The sequence below is a fragment of the Gopherus flavomarginatus genome, chromosome 6 (assembly GCF_025201925.1).
Source record: "Gopherus flavomarginatus isolate rGopFla2 chromosome 6, rGopFla2.mat.asm, whole genome shotgun sequence".
NCBI lineage: Eukaryota > Metazoa > Chordata > Testudines > Testudinidae > Gopherus > Gopherus flavomarginatus.
This window is the reverse complement of record NC_066622.1, coordinates 71,872,428-71,888,258: the sequence shown is the minus strand read 5'-3', so window position 1 is coordinate 71,888,258 and position 15,831 is coordinate 71,872,428. Positions and strand designations below refer to the sequence as shown.

General features: G+C 46.1%; 1 protein-coding gene across 4 annotated transcripts in view; it reads right to left on the bottom strand.

Annotated features, from left to right (window-relative positions):
- The window catches only part of WDFY4 (WDFY family member 4), a 257,556-nt gene that overhangs the window by 38,875 nt on the left and 202,850 nt on the right, over positions 1-15,831 (bottom strand). For all 4 annotated transcript variants that reach the window (XM_050959877.1, XM_050959876.1, XM_050959875.1 and 1 more), the window contains 4 exons: positions 10,517-10,670; positions 8,881-8,972; positions 4,764-4,976; positions 2,336-2,483 (listed from right to left, as the gene is read on the bottom strand). In XM_050959877.1, coding sequence (XP_050815834.1) covers positions 2,336-2,483; positions 4,764-4,976; positions 8,881-8,972; positions 10,517-10,670 — 607 coding nt within the window. The remainder of the gene's footprint in view (positions 1-2,335; positions 2,484-4,763; positions 4,977-8,880; positions 8,973-10,516; positions 10,671-15,831) is intronic.

Below are 15,831 nucleotides of genomic sequence, written 5' to 3'. Positions count from 1 at the left end.
GGCAGCCTTGATCTTGATGACCATGGCAGCACCGAACAATACTGTGCTGGAGACCAGTGACAAGGAGCCAGGGCAGGGGACTGGAGCTGCTCTGTTGGTGCCGGAGACTGGTGCTGCTCACCAGGAGCCAGAGACTGGTGCCACTCACCCAGTGCCAGAGACCGGTGCCGCTCACCCAGTGCCGCTCATCCAGTGCCGCTCCTCTCTCAATGCCAGGGAAGGCGCGCGTCACCCTGACGATGCTGGGGAAGACTTCCTGGAGGCTGGCACCAGCGATCAGTGTTGAGACAGGGGTGTTCTGGAGCGCTGCCGTGGAGAGCGGTGCTCATCTGGAGAGGGCGACTGCCTCATCATCGCAGGTTTGCTTCTAGATGGTGATGGATGATGCGGCACCGGAGGCTTGTCTCTACCTGCCAGGGGCTGAGGTGCCATCATGGCAACCAGATCCCTTGCAGCTTCAAAAGTGTCCGGGGTGGATGGCAGCTCCAACTCCTCCACCTGGTACTCAGAGGTACTGCTGGGAGCCAGACTCAATGGTTCCCTTAATGGGCCCAAAGTCAATGGCCCCAATTCCTGAGGTTTTTGCGACGAGTGCTCCTGCACAGGACACGCTGCTGTCACACTTGCCAGCACTGTTGCCCTCAACCCAGGAGAACAGCTTCCGTCAGTTTTCCTGTGCCGCTTATGCGGCACTGGGGAGTGGGAGTGGTGCCAGGCTGTCTCCGCAGTCTGTGGTGCCGGGGAGCACCAGTGCCAAAGATCACTTAGGCCCGAGTCCTTTCTCGGCACTGTGTCTTGTACTGAAGCTGGGGCGCTCCGCATGGACACACCCAGTGCTGGGTCCTGACGATCAGTGGCAGGTTGCAGATGAAGAGCGGACTCCATTAGGAGCTGTTTCAGAAATCCTGCTCCTTCTTCGTCCTTGGGTGGAAAGCCTTGCAGATTTTGCATCTCTCTGTTTGGTGCACTCCCTCAGACACTTGAGGCAAGGGTTGTGGGGGTCACCTGTAGGCATAGGCTTACTGCAGGTTCTGCAGGGCTTGAACTCTTGGGACCGAGGCATGCCCCGGGACCCAGGGGAAGGATATGGGATTGGGGCTAGACCCCACTCCCACTACCTAATCTACTAACTAACAAGTACAAAACTACAAACCATAATTACAAAATAAGCTAAGGGAAGCACTTGCTATGCCAGCCACCACAGTTCCTTGCACTGGTGGTAATAAGGAATTGAGTAGGGGCCAGATCAGCATGGTCATATATCCAGCACCATGAAGGCGCCACTCCAGGGGGCTCCACAGCTGACCCAATGGGAACTGTTAAGGGAAAACTTTCCGACGACTGTGCTACGCAGTGTGAGCACATTTAATTGGAATCGAGATGAGCAATCACTCGAAGAAAAATGTATAAGTTCTGTACCTTTGACAATTGCATATTTGTTGTTTGTCTCTATCCGTTTGTTTAACTTGTCTGTTTAGAAGATAAGATAAGATAAGAATCTTCTATTCTGGCAAAACCCTGTACATGGGGCCCTGACCCTGGCTGGGCATGTAGGCACCACTGAGAGAGAGCAGAACAGGTCGAAATGTTTCTTTCCAAAATGTTTCTCCTGCTCCCAAAATAGTTTTTATTCCTTCAAAAATGAAAAATGTCATGAAAAGCTTTTTGGTGTTGCAAATTGTCCTGGTTTTTTATGAAACTGAAAATGTCAACATTTCAAGTGTCAAAACGTCAATATTCTATTTTTTCTCTCTATTTCCCCCCAAATTCAATAAAATGAGTGAAGGGATTTGAGGGTTTGATCATTTTTAGAATATTTTCTTTTTCCTTTTTCAGTTTTCTAGCTTTTCAAAACCACCTTCACATGGGAAAAGTTACAGAATAGAAAAAAGGGGGATGGTAAAAAGGTAAATAAAAAAGGGAGCGAGGGTGGGTGGGTGGAACCATGGACATCATTCATTTTATTACAGTCCATGGAGGGGGCGGGGAAGAGGAAAAAAATTCAAAAATTCAAAATGAAAAAAAGTTTGGCAAAAATAATAATAAAGAAAACAAATGTTTTTCTGCTTTGGACCACATGAAATAAGAATGACTTCAAATATTTCAAATTTTTCATGGAATTATTTCTTCCCCTTTTCAATCTCTCCCTCTCTCTCTATAAATAATAAAAACTACATGACATGGCAACATAGACCTTGATGGGATCAATTTGGTACTTTGCTAAAATAGAGCTATGCCCAGCTGTAGGGTTCAAACACATAGAGCTATTTGCCGGTCAAGGACTTTTCACTGATTTATACATGAAAGACGGCTGAATTCGCAGCACTGACAGCACCTTTGATTGTGACAGGAGAGAGCTTCAGATTTTGCAGGCTGCTGAGCAACAGGGGCACATGTCCAGCTGAATGCAGAGAGGATGCAGTCTCTTTCCCTGATGCATTTTTGCCCGTGGCATTCCTGGATGGGTGGGGTTTAGTGAAGAGCTAGAACAAAGGAACAACACTTAAAAATATATTTAAAACAATCTGCCCCAATGCATAGTGGATACATTTGTTTCTCTGTGGTACTTCTGTACCCCCCATCACCACAGTATCTGAGCATCTCACCAACTTCGGTGGATTGATCCTCACAACACTCCTGTGAGGTAGGGAAGACCTATTATTCCCATTTTACAGATGGGGAATGGAGGCTAAGTGACTTACCCCAGGGCACACTGGAAGTCTGTAGCTGAGCTGGGACCTGAACGCAGGACTCCACAGTCCCAGGCTAGCACCCTAACTATGATTAGATCACAAACGAAACGAGTTTGGTGGTCTCAGTCTTAGCCTCTGAACGCCTTCCCTACTGCTTTGCCTATAGCCTGATTTCCTCCCAGCTCCGTGATCTTCCTCGCTCTGATGGAATTCAGGGGAAATGCAGCCATCTGGCCTCATCTCTAGGAAATTTTCAGCAACAAAATGTCTACAGGAAATAGCTGAGTGACTTTTTTTAAGGGGGGTTATTATTATTTCTTATATCTCTTCTTCTCAGCCTTCCTGCTGCTGTAGCCTTTGACTGTAACAAGCCAGAGCTTCAGATTTTGTAGGGTGCTGAGTAAAGGCGGTACAATGAGGCGAGGAAGTAGCCTCTTCCCCTCCATGCTAAAACTAAGGTCAAAACTGTTTAACAAGAGGATAAAGACATTGGCAATGGGATCATGTGGCTCGAACGGGCCCCTCTGCTTACTTCTGCAAATCTGACAGCAATCCTGGCTTCTCCATGAACACAAAGCCAGGTGACTGGGCTGCAAAGGATGCCCAGTTTATCCTGATTTGTGCTGCTCCCTGATGCACCATGTGGATCCATTGGACCAGTAGAGCAATCGGCGTGTGTCACAGGGTGCAAGAAAAAGACCAGAGATCTAAGGGTGGCAACACTCTGGGGGTGAAGCTGCTCTGGGGGAAGCCTGCTCTCTTCTAAAGAATCCTTGTTGCTTTGACGACTCTCAGATGAAAACCTGAGATGGACCCATTGTGGAATCTTGGATTCAGGCCAGCCTCACCCACCTAAAGTCTGAGGAGGTTTAGATCCAGATCTGGTCTGGATGCTGCAGCTTAGGTCCATCTCTGTAATGGGCCTGAACCAGAACACCCTGGATTTTCTGATCTGAATCCAAATCCATGGCAAGTTTTCACGTATTCTCTGCTGAAATCTGAACATCCCCCAAATAAGAGGTGTCTGAAATCCATCCTCAGAGCCAGCTCTGGTGTTTGAAAATGGCCCCGTCTTATATGAGGGGATGAAATATTACCCTGGAACTTAACTCACGTGTTTTCTTTGGGAGCATCTCTAATTCTATTCTGTTCTAGACTATACTATATAGTCTGTATATTACACTCATCACTGTAGTATCTGAGTGCCTTCTCTCTACCACATAGAATAAATCGGACTTTATAAAGGAGTGTGTTGGCCACAAAACACTTACTGTGTGACCCCGGAGAAGTCAGTTAGCCATTCTATACCTCAGTTCCACCTCTGTACAAAGGGCATAACTGCCCTTCCTTACAGGAGTGTTGTGAGGATAACCCCATTGAAGATTGCAATGCACTTTGAGAACCACTGACGAAAAGTACTATATGGGAAACAGGTATTATTCATATTATTAAGTGTATGGCAGGGAGTAGAAATCTTCAGACTTGACTCCGAGTTACTTACACCAGATTTACACTGCTACGACTGCACTGACTTAAGGAGAGTTATGCCCGATCTACCAGATGCAACTGAGAGTAAAATGGGGCCCTTAATTTTCATCTTGCAGAGCATTTAAAGGCAACTATGTGAAAATGGTACCATGGACCATATGTGCTGGCTGTCATAGAACCCAGATCAGATTTGCTCAGTTCACAAGTAAAAATATAATTTGTCTAGCTGCCAGTCCTGCAAACCCACCCTGGACTGAGAGAGTCAAGCTGAGCTCTTTCCATGCACCATCACCAGTGATAAAAATTCTGCAGGCAAATCGTACTCTGAGCAACACCCATGCAACCTGTCTCCAGTTCTGCTCTCAGCTACCCCCAGGCAAACTCTTTTTCCCTCTCTCCCCATTCACTGCTGCCCTTCACCTTGCATCATCATTTACACCTGTGCAAAGTGTATGTGGGGGAGTAACACACTACCAGGTCTGAATGAGTCACACGTTCTCCTTTTTACCTAGTCTCATGTCCAGCCCCTGTAATTAAAACAACAAAGTGAACGGATGCGGAAGAACAAATGTGGCACTGTACCTGTTTTGGTATCTGCCCGAAGTTGCTGACAAATCCCAGTATGGTGCTTTTAATCAGAGGATCACTGGTGTTGTTGAGGTCCACCTTGTCTCCATAGAAGTAAGGGTGAAAGGTATTCACTGCCTCCACAGCAGCTGAGCCATGTTGCTTATGACCAAAGATGAGATCGATCCATTGATGGAGATGTGCACTAACATAGTCACTTTCCAGTGCCTGGAACCAAGAGCCAAAGTTTGTTCAATAAGGTGCATCTGTTTTAGATACATTGCCAGGCTGCACTTCAGACTGGGTGTGTAAATACAGAGCTTTTCAATTCAGAAATGAGCTCTTCTGGATGCTTCTAATTCTTCTTACACAGTTACCTCTCAGCACAGGTGGGCTCAGCGGACATTGTCCCAAGGTAGTTAAGTGGGCTCACAGACTGGCATTCCAGCCCTGGTCATCGTCAAAAGTCAAACTAGCTCAGTGGCTTCCACCTAGAGCAAGGGTGGGCAAACTTTTTGGCCCAAGGGACACATTTGGGTATCAAAATTGCATGGCAGGCGGGCCATGAATGCTCATGGTTTCTGGCCATTGGGAGCTGTGGGGGCAGCGCATGGGGCAGTGGCAGCATGCAGAGCCCTCTGGCTGCCCCTATGCATAGGAGCTGGAGCGGGGACATGCCACTCCTTCCGGGAGCCGTGCGGAGCCCCAGAACATGTGGAGCAGGGCAAGCCCCAGACCCCGCTTCCCTTCAGGAGCTCAAGGGCAGGATTAAAATGTCTGAAGGGCCGGATGCGGCCCCCAGGCCGTAGTTTGCCCACCCCTGACCTAGAGGATACTTTATTCCCATCACGCCATCAATGCACAGTCCCAAGAGATGAGTTTTTGCTACTCAGGAGAGGTGCTGAAGTACAGGGGCACAGTAGGTCAGAATGGAGGGGCAGCAGCAAGGCTGGGTGAAGCCCATTGCTCGAATAGCAGGGGGTGCTGCAAGTGAGGACTGAGTGGCATTGGCAGGGCTGAGTTTGACCTTCCCTGTAGCCAGTACATGTCATGCCAATGCTCCCTGCCATCCTTGTGCTCTGGGAACTCTCAGTGGCACTGTGCGCCACCACATTGCACCTTGAAGGCACTTAAATATTTACTCAGTGCTTTGAAACCACAATGCACCATGCCAGTGCCACGCGTTACTGACAGAGCTTTTCCATCTCTCTCCGGCCTGACTCTGCAACGACACCTGGTGCTGCATTAGCGGGTCTCCCCAGAACACCCTCCCATCCAGCAACCAGCAGAAACAAATGAGCTAATGGCAGCCTGAAGAATGGCTTATTTCACAGAGCAGACAACTAGTCAAATGCAGCCCGTCTAAATTACCCTATCCGCAGCGACACTGATTAAAGGGTAGCTTAGAGAACAAGCACATCATACAACCTGAACAACAAAAACACACAATGCCTGGGCTCCAAAGCCGTTCTCCTTAGTGAGAGCAGTTAGCATATGAATTACATACAGCAAACTGTTTGGTGCTGGTCAGCAAAGCACAAGGAAGTGCATGATGGATTCAAAGGCAACAGAGCAGCTGTTCAGTTTGTGTTTGAAAGTCACTTTTCTCCAGCTCCACTAGCCACAGGGAGACAAACATGCATTTTAACAGCAACCCTGGGGGGCTGCTTCACAGTTCCTCATTTTGGGGTGTAAACTGGCTCATCCCAACTTTATTTTAAGAGCAACCCTTTGTTCCCCACCACCTCAGAAGCAAGAACCGGGGTGCTCAACGCTGTTGGAATGGACTTTTTTAATGGTCTTCTTTAGGAAATTAACAAGATTGAAAGAGGGATTGGGCATTTATACGGACAACATCCAGGGTTAGAACAGTTGTATTTGGGAAAAGATACTCCCCGAGTTCATACCCACCTCTGACTACTCAGGGTTAGAGTGAGACCTTCATGGGGGGCTGATTACCCCAAATTTAACTACTGTAGGAATCTCGCACCTTCTTCTGAAGCTGCAGTGCTGGCCATTGTCAGATACAGGACACTGGGCTACAGCCTGAGTCTGAGCTCATCTATTGCAGATCAGTCTATGGGTAATCTTGTAAACTTGATACTGTTCTTTGCTGAACTGCACCCAGCTGAGACTCTGAGCCTTTTGGCACAAAGAACATGGCTTTAGCTGTGGTTCTTTAAGTGCTGAGAGCATGCACAGCACTGCACAAGACACCAAAGGCACAGTCCCAGCCCTGGAGACCTTACAGTCTAAACAGGCAGGCCGTGGATTTTACAGTACCTGACCAGCTCGCAAATATCTATGAATATATCCTCATAACATCTCTGGGAGTCAGGGATATGATCCCCACTATACAGACAGGGACCCTGAGGCTCAGGAGGATTAAGTGATCTGCCCAAGGTCACACAGGGAGCCTGTGGCAGGGCAGGAAATTAAATCCAGGTCTCCTGAATCACAGCCAAGTGCCTGGAGGCAGGGAAGACCTGATAAGCAAGTCCAGGGGATGGCCAATCAATGAATCCATGTCTATATGACTCTAGTGGCCAGACCTACACATATGGGAGCAGGGAGTGGGTACTGATGCTTCTGCAAACCTGCAGAGGGGCTGTTTGGGTGCTCCGTTTCCAGCCTCCAAATTTGGGTAAGGATTGGTCTGTCCCTGCCGCAGACTTCCTGTGTGGCCTTGGGTAAGTCACTTCATCTCATCTGCACAATGGGCTAATGATGCTTCTCTCTCTCCCTTTCTGTGGTTAAACTGTAAACTCTCTGGGGCAGGGGCTGATTCTCACTGGAGAGGTGGCTGGAAACAGAATTCCCGTTCCATGAGAAATTCCAACATTTCAAAACTTGGGTCCATTCCCAATTGGAACACACAGAAATTTCTCAATTTCTTGTGGAACGGACAGTCCAAAAAGCCCTGTACTCTGAAACCTAAAAACGTTGCATTTCAATAATACCAATGCATTATAAATGGCAACATTCACTATCCTCCATTGTTGTTTGCAGTGCTGCTGTAGCTGTGTTGGTCCCTAAATGCCCCAATAACAACCAGACAATTACTATGCTCTCAAATGAACTCGCACAAAAAGACAAAAACGCCACATCATGTGCGGGTGAACACTTCTCACAAAGTGACCACTCTGTATCTGACCTCTCGGTTCTCATCCTCAAAGGAAATCTGCACAACACCTTCACAAGATGATCCTGGGAGTTTCAGTTCAGAACTTTGCTAGACACTAAAAATCATGGACTCAACAAAGAGACTGGATTTATGGCTCCTTACAACAGTCTATAACCCACTAACTCCCCTTTGTCCTATGACTGCAGAGGTGCTATTTGCCCACTTCACCTTGAACTGTCTTTTGGAACATGTATTAACTCCTTACACTAAAAACAATCTGTTCCACCTTCTATTTAGCTGTGACATTCTGATTATCTTTCCAAGATCTGAAGAAGAGCTCTGAGTAAGTTCAAAAGCTTGTCTCGTTCTCCAGCAGAAGTTGGTCCAATAAGAGATATTATCTCCCCCACCTTGTCTCTCTAACATGTTATAATGAATATAAAATAGGATATACATATAAAATATTAGAGATAAAAATACAACATATTAAAAACTACATTATAACATAAAAATTGAAAACAAAAAGGATAAAGTTACTCTTTCCCGTTGAAAATTTAATTGAAACTTGGAGCATTCTCATCAGAATTTTGATTTTGACAAAACTGCATTTTCCAGTGGAAAAAAGTGTTCCGTTGACAATGTTTCGACCTGCTCTACTCACTATGTGCGTATCTGTACAACGCCTAGTGTCATGGGCCTCTGATGCCAATCAGGATCTCTAGGTGCTACTGGAACCCAAGTAAAACTATAACAAACAAGAATATTATTGTAGCTTGTGTAAAAGGACTGGTTAGTTGCAGTGGAGTGTTTGCACCCCTGCTTTGGGTTAGCCTGTTACAGGGACCAGAGCCATCTGCAAAGTTCAGAACTAGATTTGAACCTCCTCCAAGCTGGGGCGTGTTTGAGTCAGATGTTTTTTTTGGGCTCATCTGTAGTACATTATATCCATCTCCCATTGACTGGGATCCACTGTGGTGCCAAACCACAATGCCTGAGCTACATACTAACCTGTCTATGCAAGTGGATAAATTTATAAGGGTCTTCATCTGCCCATGGGGGCAACTGCACATCCCCCAGCACAGTTCCATCTTGCATGCTGCCTGCAACATTTACAAAGGGAAAATTAGATACAAGAACCAACCAGAGTCATTGCCCAATGGCAAATGGAAATCAAGCTTTTCCAAAACCCAAGAGAGCCGGGGGTCTGCAGAAGGTCAGATGACTTCCTATTCCCACTGATTTTCCCTTGTGCAATTTGGGTTCTAGCGGAATATAGACGAGGAATCCTAAAATACTGCACGAAGCTGTTTCTCTGGGGATTCCCAGTCCAGTTTGGTAGATCTAGAGTGATCAAATAGCTGAGAGGATGTTCCAGTGAGAATGCAAACTTGTGGGTGCTTGCCCAAAGAGGAACCTGCGGAAGGTCTCTCTTTGCTCGTCATTACCACAATAAAATCACACGTTCTCAACATGAACTCTGTTCTAGCTCTGACTACGGACTGGATCCAGACAAACCTGTCACCATCTGCTTTATTGAAACACTATCATTCTATGGGCCTCGGCACTGGGCAGTGCTAATCACTGGAAATTGGTAAAACAGCCCATTGCCAGGGATTTTCACAGATTCATAGACTGCAAGGCCAGGAGGGGCCTTTGTGACCATCTAGTTTTAACTCCTGTGTAACACAGGCTGTAGGACTTCCCTGAAGGAATCTGCTCTATAAAATCTGTAATCATCCTTTGCCTACCATTAATTTCATAGAGTGACCCCTTGTTCTTGCATCATGGGACAGTGTAACAGAAATGTGCAAATCACTTTTCACTGCACCTATCATCATCTTAAATACTCCAGCCAAGTCCCGTCTCTCTAGAACTGGGCCCTGATCACAAAATCCAGACCAAGGTTAAGGTCTGGACAACTAACGTCCACAAGATTTAGGAGTGTGTGGATGTGGGCTTCTGCCCATTATAGAGACAGACTGACTAGAAAGTGTATAAATGTAAATTTCAGATCTATGTTCTGGTTCACCCTATTTCGCTCCACTCAGATCAGGGTCTGGGTTCTGATTTCAGTCACCCAAAGGGTTCAGCTGTGTTTGGGTCCATTCTTTTTCTAAGGTTTCTCCTCTCAAGGCTAAATCACCCTAGGTCCTTGCTGCCTGTTAGCAACCTCTCCCTGCCTTGGCTTTCCTTAGCCCATGGCTCACCTCATGAGACCTTAAATACTGAAACGTGACCAATATGCAGCTGGACACTGACATGGCTGGTTAAGTTGCCTTGGCTGGTATGAATCTGGGGTGATTCTCACCATTGTACAGATGGGAAACCGAGGCACAGAGAGGATAAGTGACTTGACCAAGGTCACACAGGGTGTCTGTGGCAGGGAACTGAAACCAGTTCTCCGAGGCTCTAGGGCAGTGCCCTAACCACTGGACCACCCATGCCAACCCTTCTGCCTCTCTCCACAGAAGACAGTCCTGAAATGGGAGACTGAAACCAAAGCCCCTTGAAACTGAGATGCTTTGGGTCTGGATCCAAATTCACAGCTCAGCCCCAGGTCAGCCAGCCAGGAAAGCTGTGACAGCCAGATCCCATCTCCCAGCACAACGCTGGTAGGAACGCTCACACTCCACCTAATACTTACCGAATTCAAAGTGATTGCAGTTAGTTAAGAATTCAGGCAAGTAGAAGAACTCAGGGATGAGCTCCCTGACGTCACTCATGTTCTCTCTCGATGCCGAGTCCCACGCTTTCTTCACACTGTGAAACATCCGGTCTGCTACATCAAAACTTCCCCCCTGCAGACATGGGGAGAGACAGACAGTGATCAGGGCTGGATTTCCAATGTTCTTTGTGACCTTACACTAACCCAAGAGGCAGATGCCGAATCACAGCCCATTTTTTAATGATAATCTAGGAACATATCAGGAAGGACCTGACTCTGCCCTCGTTTATGCAGGTGTAACCGAGAGGGCAATCAGGCCTGGAGCTATTGTGTAGCTTGCAGGAACTTGGAACCAAGCAGAAATATGGCTCTCCTACATTAATGCTGATAATGATCATGCCTTTCTGTAGGGTCTCTTACATCCAAGTGCTTTACAAACAATGGGCCTGACTCTGGGATACTTCCATAGACACTGACTCAGGAACAGAATTAAACGAATGCTTATATCCACCACATACATATGCTTAATTGTATGGACGCTAAGCGTAAGTGCCCTTCCTGAATAGAGATGATTTCATAAAATCAGGGCCTTTGAGAAATGTTTTTATTGATTTAATTGGAAGTTTTGCTTAGGATGGAGACCATGATATATTTCAGGTGTCATCTTCAAATGTGCCACAGTGATTTAGGAGCACAGGTCCGACTGACTCCCAAAGGGATTTGTGCTCCTAAGTCACATAGGCACATCTCGAGAACCCCACTCCCTCTTATATTTATGTTGGGATCACAACCCCCATCACTGAAACATTTACTTCTAGCATAAAATAACTATTTATCAGCATTAAGCCACTTTATCCAATAGTGAAGACAGCCATGCCTCACTGAAATTGCAGAGGGAAATTTGCCCCATTAGGATGTCGGTCCCATGCCCCTGCTGCCACCCTTGTGAAAAGTGCCCTGGGATCTCCATTGGCCAGAAGTTCTTAGGACTTGGTTTCACATCTCATCCAAACCACTCCACATTGGGCTGGGGTGTTGTGTCAGTATTGACTCAGTACAAGGACACACCTAGGTCTTTCCTTGCAGGTCTCCCATCCACAACCGCCCAAGCCTGCTTAGCTGGTAACACCTGACTCAGTGCAGAAGCCTGTTTTTCATAACTCTCTCTTTTCCTATAAATGTAGATTAAAGATTCCAACAGTGGCACTTTGAGTATGTCGACTCTTGGAGCTAGGGGTGTGGTTCCCAGCTGGAGCAGACATACCCCTGCTAGCTCTCATCGGGCAAGCACACTAACAGTAGCTGTGTAGATGCAGTAGCACAGGCAGTGGCTTGGGTTAGCCGCCTGAGAATGTACCCATGGGTCTAGACAGGTTTGCCCTTGGTAGGGCTAGCCTCTCCCGTCACTGTGGCTACACTACTATTTTTAGTGCACTAACTTGATGACAGCCAGTATGGCACGTCTACGGGAGCTGGGAATCACACCCCAAGTGCAGATATACCCTTAGAGATACTGATGAAGTGCAACTCCGCACGGCCTCTTGGTCAGGGCTTGGGGTAACTCCACCATTTAACCCAGAATATTTCTCCAAACACCACCACAGAACATCACACAGAATTTTTCCAAGTCCCACGCAAATCCTGGAGAATATGGGCTTTTCCGGCATCTTTGAAGGAAAGGTTGGATATAGAAGTTACTTTATCGGGGCAGGAAAGATGGCCCAGTGGATGGGGCAGAGGTGTGGGACTCGGGAGGCTCAGATACTCTGTGTGATTTTAGGAAAATCACTTATTCTAATCTGCGCCTCAGTTCCGTAGTGGTAAAATGTGGCTAGTCCTTCCTTACCACCTAGGGGTGCTGTGAAGATAGAATCTGTTAATTATGAGGTGCTCAGATGCTATAGTGATGAGGAACATAGAAGTACCTGGATAGATCAACAGAGCTCATTTCACTCCTGCTGTTTGCCCACTTTGTTAAAGAGAAGCCAGGAAGCATCTGGGGACTACGGGAACAGCCTTGTGCTCAGCCAGTAGAAGCACCCTAAATTCTATCCATAAGGAAGGTAGGAATATTAGGGCAATTAACAGCCGCTTCCAGTTCAGCTACTGTGTTCCACAATCCTCTTCACCAAGAGAGATGGTGGGTTCAGGTACAGTCTGCATTGGATTCATTTATAGCGGGGCTAGGCCTCACCAGTCCAAGGTGGACCCTTGGCCCTTCTCATGTTGGGAGACTGGACCAAAGGAAAGAGGATCCAGGGATGCTGTTTCTGAAAGCTGAATTCCGGTACTGAGCTGCACTTGGGCTAGCCGGACCATTAGGCCTCTCCAGAGAAAACATTCTCACTCAGGCTTCATTGGGCCTAATTTTATGTAAGGGTTTGGTGATGTGGGTAATTTGTTTCACATATGGCAGCTTCCCAAGCTGAATCTGAGAAGTCAAAGGCCAGGTAACATTAAACTTGACTTGGGTGCCTACAGGCTGCACTTCAGCTGACGTGAATCCCCAGTGATTAATTTTGTGAGGGACTAAATTTCCTAGCTGCTACTTTCCTACATGCAATCGGCTTGCTCTGTACAGGCATGGACATAAGTTAGTGTAATCCACTGGTCCATGTGTGTTACAGGTCCCTAGCTCTGCTGATCTGCAGAGGATATGAATTGTGACAGCCCACAGCTACAGAAAGACACCCCTTTAGCTCAAGCTGTAGCAGTTCATGCTTTTAGCTCTTAATTTGTGCTTTTAGCTCTTCAGTTCAGTCCCAGGGGAGGGACATCACGTAAGCACAAACAGTGCCAGATTTGCATGCAAGCCCGTAAGGTTGTGTCCGTTGCTGACTTGTTGGGATAACCTCATTTCCTCTGTTTACATCTCTCCTCCTCCTGTTTGCTTCAGGAGCTAGATCAAGACTAATACGTCTTTTCTATCTAGCTACAGGTGACTGGGGTTTACCTTTCAGTCTCAAAAATATAAAAGTGACAGATAAGCATCCATGCAGCCCAACAAGAGGAGCTGTGTGTGTGCAAAAAAATGAGACACCTACTCCTCCACCATATCACACTGCAGAGCAAACTCCACCTTTGGGTAAGCAGATGCATGCCACTGAAGTCAATGGAGCTTAACTTTGGAACGTGCCTGTTCTGCTCCTGTTCCCAAAAATCTATACTAGGCCACTCCTGGCCGCAGTCAAAAGGGAAACACCCAGCTGTAGTCTTAGCAAAGCCATTTTAGATCAGAAGTTTGGCCCAGCCTCATCTCCAATTCACAATACCCGGGCATGACTTCCACTCCACCTCCTTGTTTCTCACCCAGCCCGCTGAGCATCATGGAGCCTTTCCACTCCAACTCCAGGGACCACAAACAAACCTCTGACCAAGATCACACAGGCAAGCCTAGCTAGGAGACAGTATGATGCACAAGGTCATCTTGCTCTTGATCAATATCAGGCAAGGACCCTTGGAGTCAAATTCACATTGAAATTAAAACAGGGTAGAAGGAGGACTATAAATAAATCAACAGCTAACAAGTATCTCATTGAAGCATATTAAAGGGTTTTGTATATTTAATCTTCACACAGCGCACTGTGTCTGGTAGTGATTGATGCTTTTTCATCTTTTTTTGCAGCTTTTATGAGCGCTGATGGTAATCTCCTGAGAAACAATATGATTTGTAATAAAAAGATTACCTGTATTAAATAAAAATAATATATACATAGAAAATGCTGTTAGTGTGACAAATCTGGTTAAAGATATTACCACCAAGAAAAAATGTGATTTTTTCCCTGGCTGTCTAATTCATTTTAAGGAAAAGTAATATCTTTAAAACTTAAGTCTGTATTATTTATAAAGGAAGCAATAACTGATTTTCCCATTTCTTATATTAATAAATTTATTTGCATATATTTATATCAGAATTAATGGGTTTTTTCTCTCTTGGAATACAAAAACTGCACTGAGAGGGAAAAAGAAAATCTGGAATTGCATTATGCTTTTCAACTGCACATTAACATAAACTCTGATAGCTTTTTCATGGGCCGCATGGAGTAAGACCTAGGGTTTCCTTCCTTTCTGTGAAGCCATTTCAGTGATCAGGGATATGGGTTAAGTTAAATACTGTTATAGCCATAGTACAATAAGGGGCTGTGCAAAGCAGTTAGGCAAAGCATCCACAGGGAAGAATCTAAGTTAGAATCAAACTGTGCTCCTATAAGAATTGATTCTGTGGGGCCGAGCATGGGCCATTGATTATAAAGTTGAGGGATTATAATACTGGGTCCTGATAAGGCCTTAAATCCAAGGAGCTCAAAGCGCTTCTCAGATGGCTATAAAGACATAAAACTTTACAAGCTCCCTAGAGAGGCTAACCAGCCATTATTTGAATTTACAGGAAGAGTTTCAGTGACCCATCTGGAGTCACTGAGAGAGATGGAAATAAAACCTACATCTCTCAAGTCCCAGTGCAGCGTCGCAACACAACAGTCCCCTTCCACCCACGTTGAAGCCCATTACACTTAATGAAGTATCACAGGCTCCGGAATCCCTTTTTTGTATGTTCCCTTACTAAATAACACTGTCCTAGACCCATGGATTGCTGGATGCTATCAGCTCTATGAAATAGAGGAATCAAGATCCCCAGCCAACTCTGCCCTTTTAAAGGAAGTTGGACCTGAGATGCTGTGTTTCCCATTCAGATGAGTTCAAACGGGGGGGGGGGGGGGGGAGGGAAAGGGGTTTGGAGCAGGCCAATAACAATAAAGCCTCTTCTCTTCTTAAGAGGCAGCTCTCACCTCAGCCTCATTCTTATCCCTCTTATCACATGACTATTTAGTTTCCTTACGAGCCTTTAGTGTGGGACCCCGTTAAAGGTTATTTCTAAAAGTCCAAGTACACTGTATTATCTGGATCATCCTTGTTCACATGCTTACTGACACTCGCAAAGAATTCCAATAGACTGGTGAGGCATGATTTCCCCTTGCAAAAGCCATGTTGACTCTGCTCCAACATATTGTGTTGATGTGTCTGATAGTTCTGTTCTTTGCTATAGTTTCTACCAGTTTGGCCGGTACTGAATTATGCACACCAGCCTGTAATCTCTGGAGCCCTTTTAAAAAGATCAGCATTACATTAGCTACCTTTTGGTCATCCAATACAGAGGTTTGTTTCAGCAATAGTATGTAGTGTCCCTGCCAGCAGAAAGTGCTACATTTAGACTGCAGTGACCAGAATTGGAGAAATCATTCCCAGACTACGTGCTATGGACATTGCTGCAAGTCCTGGCTCAACCAATCATATAG